This window comes from Nymphaea colorata, chromosome 2, assembly GCF_008831285.2.
Source record: "Nymphaea colorata isolate Beijing-Zhang1983 chromosome 2, ASM883128v2, whole genome shotgun sequence".
NCBI classification, from domain to species: Eukaryota; Viridiplantae; Streptophyta; class Magnoliopsida; order Nymphaeales; family Nymphaeaceae; genus Nymphaea; species Nymphaea colorata.
The window spans coordinates 13380019-13394666 of record NC_045139.1 but is presented as its reverse complement, the minus strand read 5'-3'; the positions used below and the strand labels follow the sequence as shown (position 1 = coordinate 13394666).

The 14648-nt window shown below is 41.6% G+C and overlaps 3 protein-coding genes across 10 annotated transcripts; all 3 read right to left on the bottom strand.

Annotated features, from left to right (window-relative positions):
• Nucleotides 1–76: 76 nt before the first annotated feature.
• On the bottom strand, nucleotides 77–2096 carry LOC116247891 (uncharacterized). The gene is made up of 4 exons (XM_031620316.2): nucleotides 1710–2096; nucleotides 1126–1229; nucleotides 762–880; nucleotides 77–467 (listed from the first exon to the last, which is right to left on the bottom strand). Exons 1-4 carry the CDS (start codon nucleotides 2092–2094, stop codon nucleotides 353–355), a joined length of 723 nt encoding a protein of 240 aa, XP_031476176.1. The 5' UTR covers nucleotides 2095–2096; the 3' UTR covers nucleotides 77–352.
• A 2665-nt stretch (nucleotides 2097–4761) lies between these two features.
• LOC116247647 (uncharacterized) lies at nucleotides 4762–6259 on the bottom strand. The gene is made up of 4 exons (XM_031619880.2): nucleotides 5951–6259; nucleotides 5677–5780; nucleotides 5349–5467; nucleotides 4762–5039 (listed from the first exon to the last, which is right to left on the bottom strand). The coding sequence occupies exons 1-4, from the start codon at nucleotides 6201–6203 to the stop codon at nucleotides 4961–4963; spliced, it is 555 nt and encodes a 184-aa protein (XP_031475740.1). The 5' UTR covers nucleotides 6204–6259; the 3' UTR covers nucleotides 4762–4960.
• A 1723-nt stretch (nucleotides 6260–7982) lies between these two features.
• LOC116247646 (protein FAR1-RELATED SEQUENCE 5-like) lies at nucleotides 7983–14214 on the bottom strand. Of its 8 annotated transcripts, none has more exons than XM_050075930.1 (8): nucleotides 13891–14214; nucleotides 13217–13312; nucleotides 10800–12723; nucleotides 10527–10668; nucleotides 10379–10439; nucleotides 8593–10177; nucleotides 8353–8506; nucleotides 7983–8266 (listed from the first exon to the last, which is right to left on the bottom strand). In XM_050075930.1, the coding sequence occupies exons 2-4, from the start codon at nucleotides 13307–13309 to the stop codon at nucleotides 10577–10579; spliced, it is 2109 nt and encodes a 702-aa protein (XP_049931887.1). In that variant the 5' UTR covers nucleotides 13310–13312; nucleotides 13891–14214; the 3' UTR covers nucleotides 7983–8266; nucleotides 8353–8506; nucleotides 8593–10177; nucleotides 10379–10439; nucleotides 10527–10576. The 8 variants fall into 8 exon arrangements, with proteins under 8 accessions (XP_049931887.1, XP_049931886.1, XP_049931884.1 ...); XM_050075929.1 differs by having other exon boundaries at nucleotides 8353–8695; nucleotides 10063–10177; XM_050075927.1 differs by having other exon boundaries at nucleotides 8593–8695; nucleotides 13891–14213.
• Nucleotides 14215–14648: the final 434 nt, after the last annotated feature.

The following is a 14648-nucleotide window of genomic DNA, read 5'->3' as shown; positions in this document are numbered from 1 at the left end:
AACACGAAAATGAAAAGTTTATTAGCTGGGAGACGTTTTTCAAGCGTGAGCAGCCATTCGTTGTTGCACGAAAAGATGAAAACAGCGAATTTTTTACACAATGTTATCAATATCAGAGAGTATCGACCCTTATTGGAGGCTAGATGGTGCGACATGGGGGAAGATATACTTTCCCAAAAGGCTGCCTATTCTTTATTACAGTCTCAAGCTCATGTCGCAGAAACATTTACACACACAACGTTTTGCAAATACAAATTACAACCGCTTAAATTCTTTGGGAGCCAAATGACACGAATATGCCCCCATCCCTCTCCCCCCCCCCCCCCCCCCTCTCTCTCTCTCTCTCTGGTTTTCAAGCTGTGGCCATGTGCTGGTCGTGCTGGTGCTTCCTTTTTGGTGGCTTCACAATGAGGACGGGGCACTTGGCATGATGGGCTACATAGTCGCTTACACTCCCTAGGAAGGCCCTGCATTACATAGGGAAGAGCTTGAGATTAGCACCATTTTGTGATAGTTGAAACAAATAAGAAGACAGACAAAGGTATTGAAAGAAAAACACTAGAAGAAAGTCCCTGAAGCTAATGCTCTCTCTAATACCACCATTTTTTTTCTTTGTAGTTTTTCCTGAACGAATTTTGTCTTCTTATTAACTATGACTGAGTTGGGTGCACAGTTGGAAGAAGGAGAAGTCCTGGCACCCGCCGGTAGGGCTATCTGGTGCTTGATGGTCGTGGGGTACTGCTATATGAGTTGGGATTTACCTTTTGATGGTGCCCAGACCACGGCTCCCCACGACAACCAGATCTGCATGAAGTTGTTCTGCGACTTCACATATCACCTCCTTGGGTTCTCCCTCCGCAGTCCTCAATTCTGCTCTTACCTGAAACCCATCCAGAACATTCATCTTGTTAACTACGAAGAACTATTTTGCATTGCCTAGCCGGTGCAGTACAGATAATCTCTTGGCTTTTGGAACTCAATCCGAGCTGCTTCACCTCACCAAAGGACCTGATCTGTGGCCTTGGGATGGCTCATAGAATTGAGTCTCGGCTGGGCCCAATTAACTGCTAGTAAGGCCAGATGTGTGTGTGACTGTGTGTGTGTGTAGAGAGAGAGAGAGATCACATGTTTTTGGTTGCATTCAGATGCAGCACGCTCTAGAAGCATTCCAGCTATGTGTTCCTGATCTTTCTTTACTGATTCCACCACTGTCTGCGTCTCGTCAACGGCTGTCCAAATGGAAGTACATAAGTAATCCTCTTTTACGGCTTTACACAAAAAGGGCTTTTCTCGGTTTCTTGCCGTCAAGGCGTTTAGTGTTGATAGCAGAATGGTAAGAAATGGAAACAAAATCCAATTTCTTCGCGATTTAATCGGCATCATAACAGGAAAAAGCTAATTAAACAATAGAAAAACAGATTTCTTTTTTTAAATAGAAAAGTTAAAAAAATTAAAAAAGTTCAATTTGCTATTCCTTTTGGTAAAAATGCACTCCAATGAACATATGCGATCACACATGCGCTCGGAGAAGTTCATCCTACACAGGTAAGAAAGATTAGCTAGGTGCCAAAATATTAAATATCCATCTCAAATAGTAAAGTTTGTAAATCATTCCCTTTCCATAGGTACCAGCTATTGAGTTTCATTTCATGCAAAATATGATGCCTATGTTAAAGTGAAAATACTTGAAATTGGACGAGTTTTAATACCTGTCCCAGCAGGATGAGCTTTGTGCTTGAATGGTAGTTGAGCATGCAGAAGAATCAAACTTCCAAAATCTTGGTTTTCATCTGCAAATAGGTGGTCTAGTGCCCAACGAAGTGCAAGAAAGCTGCCTTCACTGTGATCAACCGCAACCAAGACCTTCTTCACCGCAGCCCCAGCTTCTTCTGTTGCAGCTGCTTCTTCACTGAGAGCTTGATCGAGAGTTATGTAATTTCCTTCACTCGATGCCATCTCGCTCTCTCTCTCCCTCACCAAATGATATTTGTGTGTTCTGCAATAAGAGGGGAAGCTCCCTTTATAGAGTTCAACACTGATCAGGCAGGCCCCCCTCCCTTTTCCTTTCCTATGATTGCTATGCAGAACGCTCATGAACAAAGGACTGCTGAGTGGGTAAAACGAGACGATTCATAGAATGCGCATGCATCTTATTGACATTGGAATATTAGTCTTAAGAAAGTGAGTTTTCTTTAACATGGCTAGCCCAGGTGGGGGCACATGATATTGCTGGCTTTCTCCGAAAATGCAGACACATGGCTCGCAATCCTTCCATTTGATGCTCAATATCTTATTTGTTTTTCTTTTTCTCTTTTTCATGTTTAAAGTTGAAACAAACTCTGCCAAAGCCGTCATGAAATATAACCCATCATCATTCCCGATCCAGCTTATCCAGAACAATGGCAATACCGTTCTTGATGCTATCAGGGAAAGTAAAATTCTTCACTTCTGAAGGCAAAAGCCGTACTCAGTAGTTGGATAGTGGATGCGCACTTCAAAAGCGTGGCCGGGATTGGATTGGCGTGGAGGGCACTACCTGTGCAGTATACGTGTTACACCATACGCCAATCGCTAAAAGCACCGAAAAGGGGCGTGACTGTAAGTTGCAGAAGCATGCTACTCCCACTCTCAAACGGCACTTTCACATCCACTCAAGAGGACAAAAGCAGCTACAGGTTGCTTTTCTCATGCTGTTGCTGATAACACATCGTTTCTTTCAGTTTGCTGGCCTTGAATCATTGAGCTCAAGGACAGGAACCGCTGGCTGGTGATGCGCTGTTTTACTAAAGTTTGATCGGAGAATTGGGAGTATATGTGACTGCAGCTAATTTGCAGGACAGAAGCTTCATTTAGCTTGGCTATTAGATGATTGAGGATCGGTGGTTTTAGAATCGATTTGGTACCCATGTTGGATAAGTATGTAACAAGTTTAGTTATGCAAAGTATTTGGAATATGGACGTGTAGAGGCCTTGTATGACCAGCTCTGTTTTCTTTGTCAAGGGCCAACTTTTCAATATATGACGCAGTTGTTCGTACATTACGGTTTCACTTTGTTTGAACTCGTGTGAGTGAAGTACACAGGTCTAATGCGCAAAACGAAACCAAAAAGCACAAGGCAGCATAAAACCGTGGGATGAAGCAGGGAATGACTTCAGGTATCTGCTACGCTTATTTTTTCATTCTTTCTTCGCGTGAGAAATGAAAATTAGCATAATGCAGGAATCAACAACAATAATTACAAGGAAAAAAGAGGAGTGCAGGATCATGCCTGAGGTTGTTGTCTTCTTTTTTCTGCTTTGAACATGCACCCCTTTTTCTTTTATGATGGAGAAATAGCATAGAACCCGATGATTGTGGCTCTCCAGTAAGAAAGTCTCCTTATTGCTTAAGACAAATTTTGGTTAACTCTAATACTTCTATCAACCTAGAGGGCGCGCACTGAGGCAAGAGTGTGGGACACCTGCAGAAAGGGCTTGTAAAGAAACATTATCTGTATATTATAGAAAGAGGGAAAAGCACTTTGCAGAAAAGCATGATTCTTGAGTGTGGTTGAAGCTGACTAATAATTTTCCTTTATCGTTCTTGTTATTGTTCTTATCTCTTGCCACCCCACGACATAGCAAGTAGCACCACGCCACCATTATTTTTAAAAGCCAAAATGATATCGTCCAGATCGTTTTCTTTTTGGGGTAACGGTGCTTTATGATTCATTCTTGAGGCTACGAAGCTTGAATTCCCCACTTTGCTTGCCATTTTTTGCTCATCAAATTTTTTAGGGAAAAGGAGACCTTGCGTTGTATTAACCTTCTGTATACTCTGTGCAAGTGCATCTGTGGTAAGTTTCACCATAATTTCTTTGCATGATTGAACTTTGCGGTTCACCGGAAAATTGAAGAAGGTCAAGGTCGTCGAAGGCTCAACAGGCTCACCGACGGCGCTAGTTGGTGGAAATAATGGACGTCTTAGCGGATTTCTTTGCCTGCCTACCGATCTAAAATGGCGAAAAGGTCTGCCCAAGAAATCATGCCGTTCGCAGTTCCACTAAAATGCACAGGCCTCCGGCCATGAATGGTAGACCTCGTTCCCCAGTTCCGCAGTAAAAATGAAACTGACCAAATATAAAAAATTTTGATATCGCGAAGGCCAACTTTTTAATGTGTGAAGGACGGATATATCATTCTATTCGGTTCAGTCTAATCTATCACCAGGATGCATATATGCAGGCACATCTAACGTTTGGTATGATGTGCCCAAGCGGAATAATCTCCCAACCCAGTCACGTAAGGCCTAAACGTTCACCTATTATTGCAGGAAAAGTAATTTCACAATTAAATAGATTGATACTAAAAATTTATTTTTCCATCTTCCAGAATTGATCAGACGGCTCAAAAAGATCCTTATGAGTTCTCACAAACTGTTAGTTCTTGCACCCAAGAAGATCAAGAACCCCTCATCTTGAAGCCAAAATACATATCGAGAATTTCATACAAAACAAGCTCAACTTTTGAAGGGGTCTGAAGTTTAAATACGTCACGTTTAACTGCCTAAATTACCCATAAATAGGGCACCTATCAAAGACAATCGGACTTAAAACACACATCTGCTTTATACCATCAGAAAGGAAAATAACCCCGGTCGACCAAATGGTACCAGTTGCTGTTGGCGGTCATCCGCACTTAAAATAAGGTACCACATTCAATTTTACCTCCAATGTTGGCTACTGCGAACAACGGTGAATAATGAAGGCCAAATTTGTAGAATTTTCATTGTATTATGTAGGAAACTTTTCCAAATGTGCTGCTTGCAATAAGCAAAGCAAAGAAAAGGAAACAGTGCTCTCTCTCTCTCTAGATCACATACACACACACACGCACAGAGACATACAACACATGCAAATGCTTATTAGATCTCCGCATATTTGGAAGACGGATGCTTTTCCCGGCCAAGAGAAATTCCTTTTCATTTAGGAGGCTTCACAATCAGAACCGGGCATTTCGCGTGATGCGCCACGTAGTCACTAACACTACCAAGAACAGCCCTGCACATCAGCAAGTAGAAAATCTGGCTGAGTTACAGTTTAGCAAATTAAGGAGTAAAGTTTTGTTTCCAAGTGATGGCTTCTTGAGCTTATATACGGTCTCTGTAATATGGTGCTGGATGCCGAGTGGGGATCCAAGACCCAATTAGCCAAGTGCCCTTACATTCAACTCATGAGGCCTGGACTGGTAGGCAAGGTTCGAGTCTGAATGAACTCAAGGATTCTGTGTGTCCTCAGACTCGACCCAACAAGAGCCAGCCGTGAAGGCTGGCCACCTGGATCCCAACTTTGGCATGTGAAGAAAACTACCTCTTGATGGTGCCAAGGCCACGGCTTCCTATGACGACGAGATCAGCATGAATCTGCTCTACCACTTGACATATCGCTTCCTTTGGCTCTCCTTCCTTTTTCAATGTTTCTGCTCTCACCTATTGAGAAAGAAATCCACCAGATTAAATCCTGCTCTCATGTACGACCACGCAATTCAATCAGTCGATATTTCTAGACACGGTTATCTTCATCCTCACCACCATCGGAGTTGAAACGAACGATTATCTACGTGTGCAATGCGCCGAAACGCCAAATCCAAACTGAAGCTTAATTACAAGTTAAACAGAAGCTGAAAAGGGAAGTTTACATGTTTCTCACTGCACATCGTCGAGGTTCGTCTCAAAAGTGCTGCACTGTGCTGCTCCTGGCTCTTTATCACCGAGTCAACGACCATAGGCGTCACGTAAACACCTGTACGCCGTCACAACAACCAAGAACTAAAGTTGATCAGATAAGAACACAAAATACCCACTACACCAGCAACCAGGAAAGGCATTGAACATGCAAAGAAACGAAAGGACTTGAAAGGAAACCACGGGATCCGGCGGAATTAATGGTTATGAACTTCGTGGTTTCCTCACCTGGTCCTCCAGGGCAGAAATACTGAGGGAAGGGTTGAATGACATGAAGAATGGTCAGGCTCCGCAGGTCTCGGCTGCCTGCGTTCCCAAATAGGTGGTCTAGAGCCCAATTCAGTGCATGCAAGCTGCCCTCGCTCTCATCAAGAGCGATCAAAACCTTCACTTCCGTCCTCTCTATTTCCTCTTCATGCTTCTCTTCTTCCTCAGCTTCTTTCTCGAACAACTTCGCTTCCTGGCTCGACTCCATGGCCATGGTGGCTCTCTCTCTCTCCTCCAATCAATTAGTATAGTCATAGTATGGAATGGGAGAAGATCATTTTATAGACCGATGAAATGGTCAGATACTCCAAGTGGAAGGAATGGGGACCCATACAAAGAAAAATGAAATCTGGAAGGGAGTCGGCTCGAGCACTCAACGCCTCTTCATAAAAAACGGGGAAGGACGAGGAAGGGCGTCGTCCCAATTGGAGGTGGTCCAACAGTTTTTCCTAAAATGACTGAAGTCTCCCAACGAATCAGAATCATGTTTCATGTCTTTACGTCAATTTAGGTATAAAGTCTTTCCTCTCTCGCTCCTTTCCTGTCCACGTCGTGCTTGAAGGTTGCGCTCCTTCAACAGTTAGGCATCAATCATCTCAACCATATCAGAACCTATTTGATGGATCTATCATAAAGACTTTTGAAGAATTTGCTATCCAATATTTCCCTTTTCATTTTCTACGTGACATGTGCTTTGGCATGTTGATCCCTACCAATTTATTGATTTCTCGAAATATGAGGGTTGAGAGTTTCGAAAAAACGGCCTCCAGTCAGTCAGGAGGTTTTTTCTTGCACGTAATTTGTACTCCACGGGAGCAAAATGAGATTTTCTGTAAGTGGAGCTGTGCTTGACCTTCGCGGCTTAAATCTTCATGCGACTACGTTCCGACCTGTCCTTCGAGTGAAGAGTTGGATCGAGTAACTTGGGCGAGACTCATCTGCGTGTTAAGGGGACTTGCGTTGCGTAATCGACATGGTAAGGCCACGAATCCAGTGGAGTGGAGTGATCTCTAGATGCAGCCACCATACCACTTGGATGAAAAGCAGAAAGCTAAGCCAACTTCGAGAGTTGGGTGGAGCTTAGGCTACAGTGGTTTTCCATCCATAGATTAAATGCATTGGCTTACAACCCCAGTATTATGTGCCCGCCTAGCAGTAAGATCCTAGTTACGGAGGGCCTTTCTTAACCAGTAAAACAAATTACCTGGAAGATTTTTATGCTAAAAGAGCGACAAAGCCATGAAGAAACTTTCTTAGCCATGTGCATGCATGAGAACTTCATTGGGAAAGGCTATGTGTGAAAAACTTGAAAAATGAAAGGCCTTTCATGTAATATTCTCACCTCGCGTATGCAGTATGCACTTATGGGCCCTGGCAATAAGATGGGAATCTAGTAATAGGACAACCAAGTTCAGTGCATGCGCGCGTGCCCCACTTCAATTGCTGAAACCGTGAGCTCAACGAATCAGACGGGATAAGAAGCCAGGAAGTATGACGCGGAATAACTTGCTCATGGACGTTACCTTCCTTTTTCATTAGAGTAGTTGTGTGCCCTGACGCGTAACAAATATGACAAAGGTTCTATTGCAGATCCAAAAACCAAATTTTATCGCTATCGCAACATGATACCCAGTGATTCAGAAGATTCAAGAATAACAAGAATGCACGTTAAAAACCAACTTGATCAAGAATTCAACCTATACCCTGCTTCGCATTATGGAATAGTAGTCTGATTTTATATAGGGCACTGAATCTCACAGGGGGCACCTTAAAGTAAGTAACCCCGGAGGCATCTTGAGACAAAATCTTGCAGTCGGCCTAAATAACATCATTAGCCATGCTAAAAGATGGTTCGGGGTTTTTAAGACTGATTATTTAGACTTCACTTATTCTATTATTACCCAAAAAACGAAAAGTAAGAATTCAAATTACTGGCGGCAAATGGAAAAAGATGGAAGTACCTCTCCAACAGGCGACGGTTAGGAGTCCTAACTTAGGACAAATTGGAGAACTTTGGTTTTTATTTTGCTGTCCCAACTTGGCCAAATGTAGTTACCCATGTATTCGGGTTGTAGGAATCTGAACCCTTTATGCTCCTATATGCACGAGAAATTATGCAAAAGGGGCAAGAAGGACAACGAGGGAAAAAAAAATGTTGAAGGCTAGAATGTCCTTCGATTTGCTTGCTTCGTGGTTCAAGACCTCTTGTTCGCACAAATCCCAGGACAGAATCTTAGTGCTTGACAAAAAAGTTGCTTCCGCAGACTTACCAACGGCCTGCATGCACAATCAAAAATTTCTGTTCATAAGATTCTACTCGAAATAGATAATCGTAGAGAAACCAGAGCAAGGGGGTCAATTACCCGCAAAGATATTCCTCTTCTCCATCGAGTTAATTCAATACGTCAACCTCTCATTTTTCACCTAAAGATAATGTTATGAAGCTCAGAGCTTAAATCGTTTCTCTCGCGAGAAAGTCAGCAGCCACTCCTCTTTATTGCCTTGATCAAATAGAACCTGCTTAAATTTATTAAAAACCAGAAAAAAGACGGTAAATCTATTGTAAAAAAGGTCAACGAAGAATTGAATAATGAGGGAGCGACCAGATGATCAAGTTGCTTTCCTCACAACCAACACAAATGGCGATATGCAGCAAGCTGAGCATTTTCCCATCTCCAGGGCTTTCAACCGAGTATTGGCATCTGACTACACTCGAAATGACATGGTAGCAGTTAGAATGCTAACCAGCAAAGGCAGAACAATAGATGACATACCAATCAAAGAAAACTACCATAAAGACTAAGGACAGCAACATTTTCAGTCTCAACGAGGAAAAACGCTCTTCCTATTGATTAATAACTATACAACTTAGGGCAATACTTCCGGTAGAATAGGAACAAAGGACAAAAAGAAAGAAGAAAAATAGAGGATTATTTATTAAAAAGAAGGACGAACACAGAAAGAAAAGAGCCTGTCCCTCTCATGCTATTTGCGTTCCTTGAAAACAAGAATCAGAATTCAAAGTATCTATTAGTCCCTCTAAGCGTATCATGAATTGAAAGGAGAATGAGTCCAAACCTTGTCTATGTCAAATGTTTAAAAAAGTGAAAAGAAGACTACTTTGCTTCCTAAGAAAGTCAAATGCTGCATAAGGTTAACCAAATATGGTGATCCATCTAATCTGAAATTGTTTTAAATGCACTGTGATTATGAATGTTGAAGTTTCCTGCAAAAATAAATTATCAAACGAAGGCACCTAATTGGAACAAGTATTCAGTGAAAGTATTGAAGAATGCCAGGATAGTCATTCCTTATTATGGACCTGAATCGGCCACCGAAATTGATGTGGATAACCAAACCTCCAATAGCCAGACATCGTGGACAGTCTACCAAGACAACATGGCAACAAAGACAATGTTTGCAAACCTTCTCTAAATGGACAGAGAAATAAATCTAATAATTGTTACAGATTGACCACTAAAACTTTTACTGATAAAGATCTATCAGAAAATGTACTTATTCAACAATCACATTGATGAAATCTGACAATGCCTGTTTTAGCTTCCAAAGAATGGTCAAGCCGAGCCATGAAACAGATAAAACGAAAAGTCTATATAAAGCAGAAGCACAAGAAGTTTAGTGGAACATGATATAACATATAGCAACACTTGGTGACCACACCAACCTTTGGAAACATGATGAGTATATAACACACAAACTATCAACCAGTTTGCCACAGCCTGTAATAGTTAGCTGCATGTTCCAATCATAAGGATGACATAAACTTTCCTAGTAGCACCTAATTATGGATCTTGTCTGTTCCAGGTCTGAATATCCTGTTACTCATCACATAGGCTTTGCCTTCACAAACTCGTTCATGTTGAAAAGACTAAAATCAGGTCCTTTAAAATGCATGATCAAACAGAGAAAACAAACAAAAGAAAGATAACTACTTCTATCCACTTGTAAATAAAAGTAGCCACATATGTCAGTTCGAAACATCCAAATACAAGCTGCAAAATGCAGGCAAGTCTATCCCATGGCAAGATTTAAATAGGCATGATCTGGCCAACCTGATGAAAGATGACGGAAGGCCGACCCTGGCCCAAGACCTACAACAAATATGTTACATGTTGGGCCAGACACTGGCTGCAATCCATGTCACACACCATTAAGTCAGGCCTGTCCCTGCATAATGACCACCTCTATTTGTTAAGTGTTTGGTTGTCTTGGTTCCTAGCCTTAGGTTGGAACCGAAGCAGCTATGGGCCAGGTTGGGATCCGTTGAACTAGGGGCCCAAGCCCAGTGTGGGTCAGGTTGTTTCATCTAATTCACACTACAAAAATAAACATCAAAACAACTACTACTTTGCACCTCCACAGTCATACCTTGAATTCTTCAAACACAACCCTTATGGCATTATCTTGTCGATATATCCATTATTTAGCCCTGCGGAAAAGAAAATTTGACAAGAAAATAAAAAGGAAGTAAAAATAAGTAAAAGAGCCAAGCTAGAGTACAGAAAGACACACAAACCTCCATTTGTTGGAGTGGACTGAGATTACGCAGACCAAAAGGCAGTCATATCAAACAAATTTGAGAGTTAAGGTGTCCTTGATTGCCATGGGCTGCTTTTCTACTCCATCATGATTCTTTTTATATTTGTCAAGATGCCAACCTACCTGCATATGAAAGCTGTCTAACTAATACTTTACACTAAACAAACCTTGAACACTAGAAAGAGAAACTGTTCTATAGAATATTCATTTATATCATGGCTAGAGAACTACAAATTTTAATGTATCTTACCTGAATCCTTTTTCAATATGCGCTCCACCCCCTCCAAGATCATCAAGGATTGATTTTGAAGATACTTATATGCTTCCTCACTCTCAGAAGCCCTGGTTGCAATCTTAATCAAGGAGTGACTTATAAGGTTGTAGCGTGTTGACATAATTGACTTTACAATACCATAAGTTTGAGGTGCAAACTGAGCTATGATCACCCCACATTTGGCATCTTTTGTCCATCTTTTCAAGATATAGTGTTGTGGGATGTGCTTAATTTTCATATGATCAAGCACTTTCAGAGCATGACAGCATAGAATCCCAATGAAGTCAAACTTCATACAGCTACAAGAAACCATGCAATTAGATGAATCAAAGGCAACAATATATTTCTTAACATTTTGTACAAATGCTACTTCATACTCAGTTATGGACCCATCTTCACTCAAACGATCAACATCACAATCCAAAACCATCATTGCCTCCTTTCTAACAATTTCAAAAACATTAGGCGTATAAACCTTTGCAGCTTCCCGTAACAAATGTGTATATAACATGCTTGGCTCATTTGCCTTACAGTCTTCATCAAGTTCAGCAAATCGTTGATCTTCAACTAGCCTCTCATAATGCTCAAGAAAACGCAGTAGATCTAGTTGTGAATTTAAGTACCGTTTCAACACACTAATAAAGCTTTCACTTCTTTGAGTAGTTATTATGTCAGCACAAAACTTATCTCGTCCATAAGCTAAGGCCCATTTTTCCCTTTCATTGAACAAGTCTGTTAACCACTCGTTCTGGACTAGGTCATGTTTGACTAACATGTGCTGCCATGAGGATAGGAAACTATCTTCATCTTCATGACCAAAAATGCAGCTGCTGAAGTCATTCTTAAAATCATTACTGCTATTGAATGCATTTGATGCTTTTTGGAAGATGTGCCACAAACATATTCGATGGTATGTACTAGGCCACACATTAGCAAGTGCTTTTGCAATTACTTGATCTTGATCTGTCAGTATAACTTTTGGCTGTTTCCCTTGCATAGTTCTTTCAAAGGTTTGAAACAGCCACTCGAAAGTTTCACTGGATTGATCATACAATAGAGTTGCACCAAAAACAACACTTTGTTTGTGATGATTTATACCAATAAATAATCCAAAAGGCCTACCAGAACTATTGGCAATCAATGTCGTATCAAAACAGACAACATCCCCAAAGCAATCATAATCCAACTTTGACCTTGCATCTGCCCAGAAGATATTTGTTATGGAATCATCTTGGTCAAGTTGTATTGCACTGAAAAATGATGGATCATTTGTTGTTCTTTCTTCTAGATATTGCATCACAGATCCTATATCACCAGGTTTTGGAGAAATCTCACGCTTTTTAGATAGGTATATCTTATAATCCACAGGGAAGTTGGTCAAATTCTTTTGAATTTCAGATTGATTTTCCTTTGCAGCTTTCACTTTTTTCTTCACACTGCCTGTTGCGTCTGGTGTTATGTCGGCTTGTGCTCTCCTCCGGTGTGACCTTAGCATGTGCACCTCACTAGGGGCAACAACTTGGTGGTTGTGTATAGGCTCAAATTGAGACACATATAATCTGCCATTAGTTCCTCTCTTTATAACCATGCGGGCAAGGCAACCACATCTTGCATCAGATCTCACCCTAGTTGTACCACCCTTTTTGATGGCATAACCTTCCTTATAACATACAAATGTCTTGCGATTTATCTCCCCCATGCAATTCTTATCCCAAGAATTAATTCGAACACTAAATCCATGTCTATAAGCATATGAATTATAAAACTCAAATGCTTGAACTTCATTGTCAAATTCCATTCCAACCTTTGGGGCCAAACTGGTAGCCTCTGAAAAAATGCCTATGCAGCCATGTTGCTCACCACTGCCATGATCACTTTCTTTAGAATTATCAGCCATCCCCTGCAAGCAAGAAAAGAAAAACACAAGGACCTCAGCAGCACAACTAGACAGTCTTTAGAAAAAATAAAAAGGAAGGGAAGGAAATGAGGTTGACCAACCCAAAAAGAAGTATTTTACTTAAACACAATTTAGGCAACTAGATATGTGTACATATGCACATGTCAGAATGCATTGGTATGTGTTTTTATGTTTATGCGGTTGCATGCATGTGTAGAAGGTATTTTATTGCTTCCCGCATGCAGTGCATAAATATCTCAAATGCACATTATTGATCATGACTGCAGACCAACCAACGTGTGGTCAGTTTCGCAAGTATCGCCATATATCAGCCTATACATCAGTTTTGATGAAACCGGTGAAGGGAAGGACGCCGGCCCCACCCAACTTCAGTGCACCAGCAGGCTAATGGAGCTCGTTGGCTTCATTTGAAAAATGTCAATAATAACCAATCCAGAATAAAATAAAAACCAGTTTCCTTTCTAACAAAGAATACGTTAAGGGCGATGGGCATCGGGCACCAATATGCAGAACCATTTCCAGTGACTATTCGTAAGTTATTCCACCTTCGATACTTCACCAAAAGCATTGCCTGTACTCAAACCCAAACCAGTGTTAGTGAAACCAGATGAAAAAACGTGGCCATGAATGAAGCAATCCACACAATCCCAAAAAGTAGTGATGGACAAGCATGCAAAAAAACGATGCTGCATAACAACAATAAAAACAAAAAAAAAAAGGCTGTTAAAAAGTAATCAACAGCTACAGACCATGTTTTCCAAATTCTGAGTCATTTCAGCTGGCTGCACTTGCTTGAACTGCATATCCAGCAGCAGCATGTAGAAATGACGAAGAATCGTGAAAGGCTGGTGTATCTAACAACAATTATCACAGCCGAAAACGGTAGACTAAAATGACGCTACGAACCATGGTGGGTGTGCTTGCCACAATAAAGTACGAATACCAGAAGCATCCAGAGGATAAGTGGAGAAGAGAGCAAACCAAACAAATGTATACACAACAAACGAAGTACACATCACAAGTCCCCTAAATCCCCCATTTTAAGCTCTTCAACGGAAAGAACCAAACAATGATAGAAAATTAAGAAGAGAAGAAAGAAGGTGCAGCAAAGAATGACTGGCGAACAGAAACAAAATGGGCCAAGCGTACCAATGCCCGCCAGAAAACCTTCAGCCCCACAGGAACCCTAGATTCGCCGGGCGAGGCTTTCGCGGGAGAGTGAGAGAGGGGTACTGCGGTAGCTTCTTCCGTTCGGTTTTCGAAATGGACTTGAAAGGGGAACACATAAATCAGATCGAGTTCTCGAGTTTGAGGCAAGAGCGCGAGGACTTTCGATCATATCGGTTCTCCCATCATAGGGCAATCAAGAGGATACATGTGTCTTTCTAAGTGAAGGAAACACGAGGGCCCACTAGCACGCGTTCCACGTGATCGACCTATGACCGCCTCTATGAAATTCGAACCCGATCATGATACGGAAGCTCTACCTCCATTTACGGGCAGATCAGATGGCAGCCCTGTCTCTGTCTGCGATTTTCACCTGTTCGTGTCGTTCCCGTTCTACGTGGTTTTGGACCCTTTCAGGCACGACCTTCAGGACCACCTTTCTTCGGTTTCGGTGGCTCGTGTAACGCGCGTATTACCATCTCCACCTGATATCATCGCCCTACTGTTTAGATTAGATAATACAAATACGCCACAAATCAGAAAATGTCTCGATTGTCGTTCCTTGTACTGTTAATGACGTCTCCTCTTTGTTGCTCCCAAATGTTGTATTTCGAGCATCCTTGCTTTCCCGTTTTTCTTCCTGAGAGATCGTGATTTCTATGCAAAGTTGCGTTTTCCCCCCAATTTCTTATTAGCAGCTTTCGAGCATTTGCTGATGAGGGCAGCTGCTTATATACGCA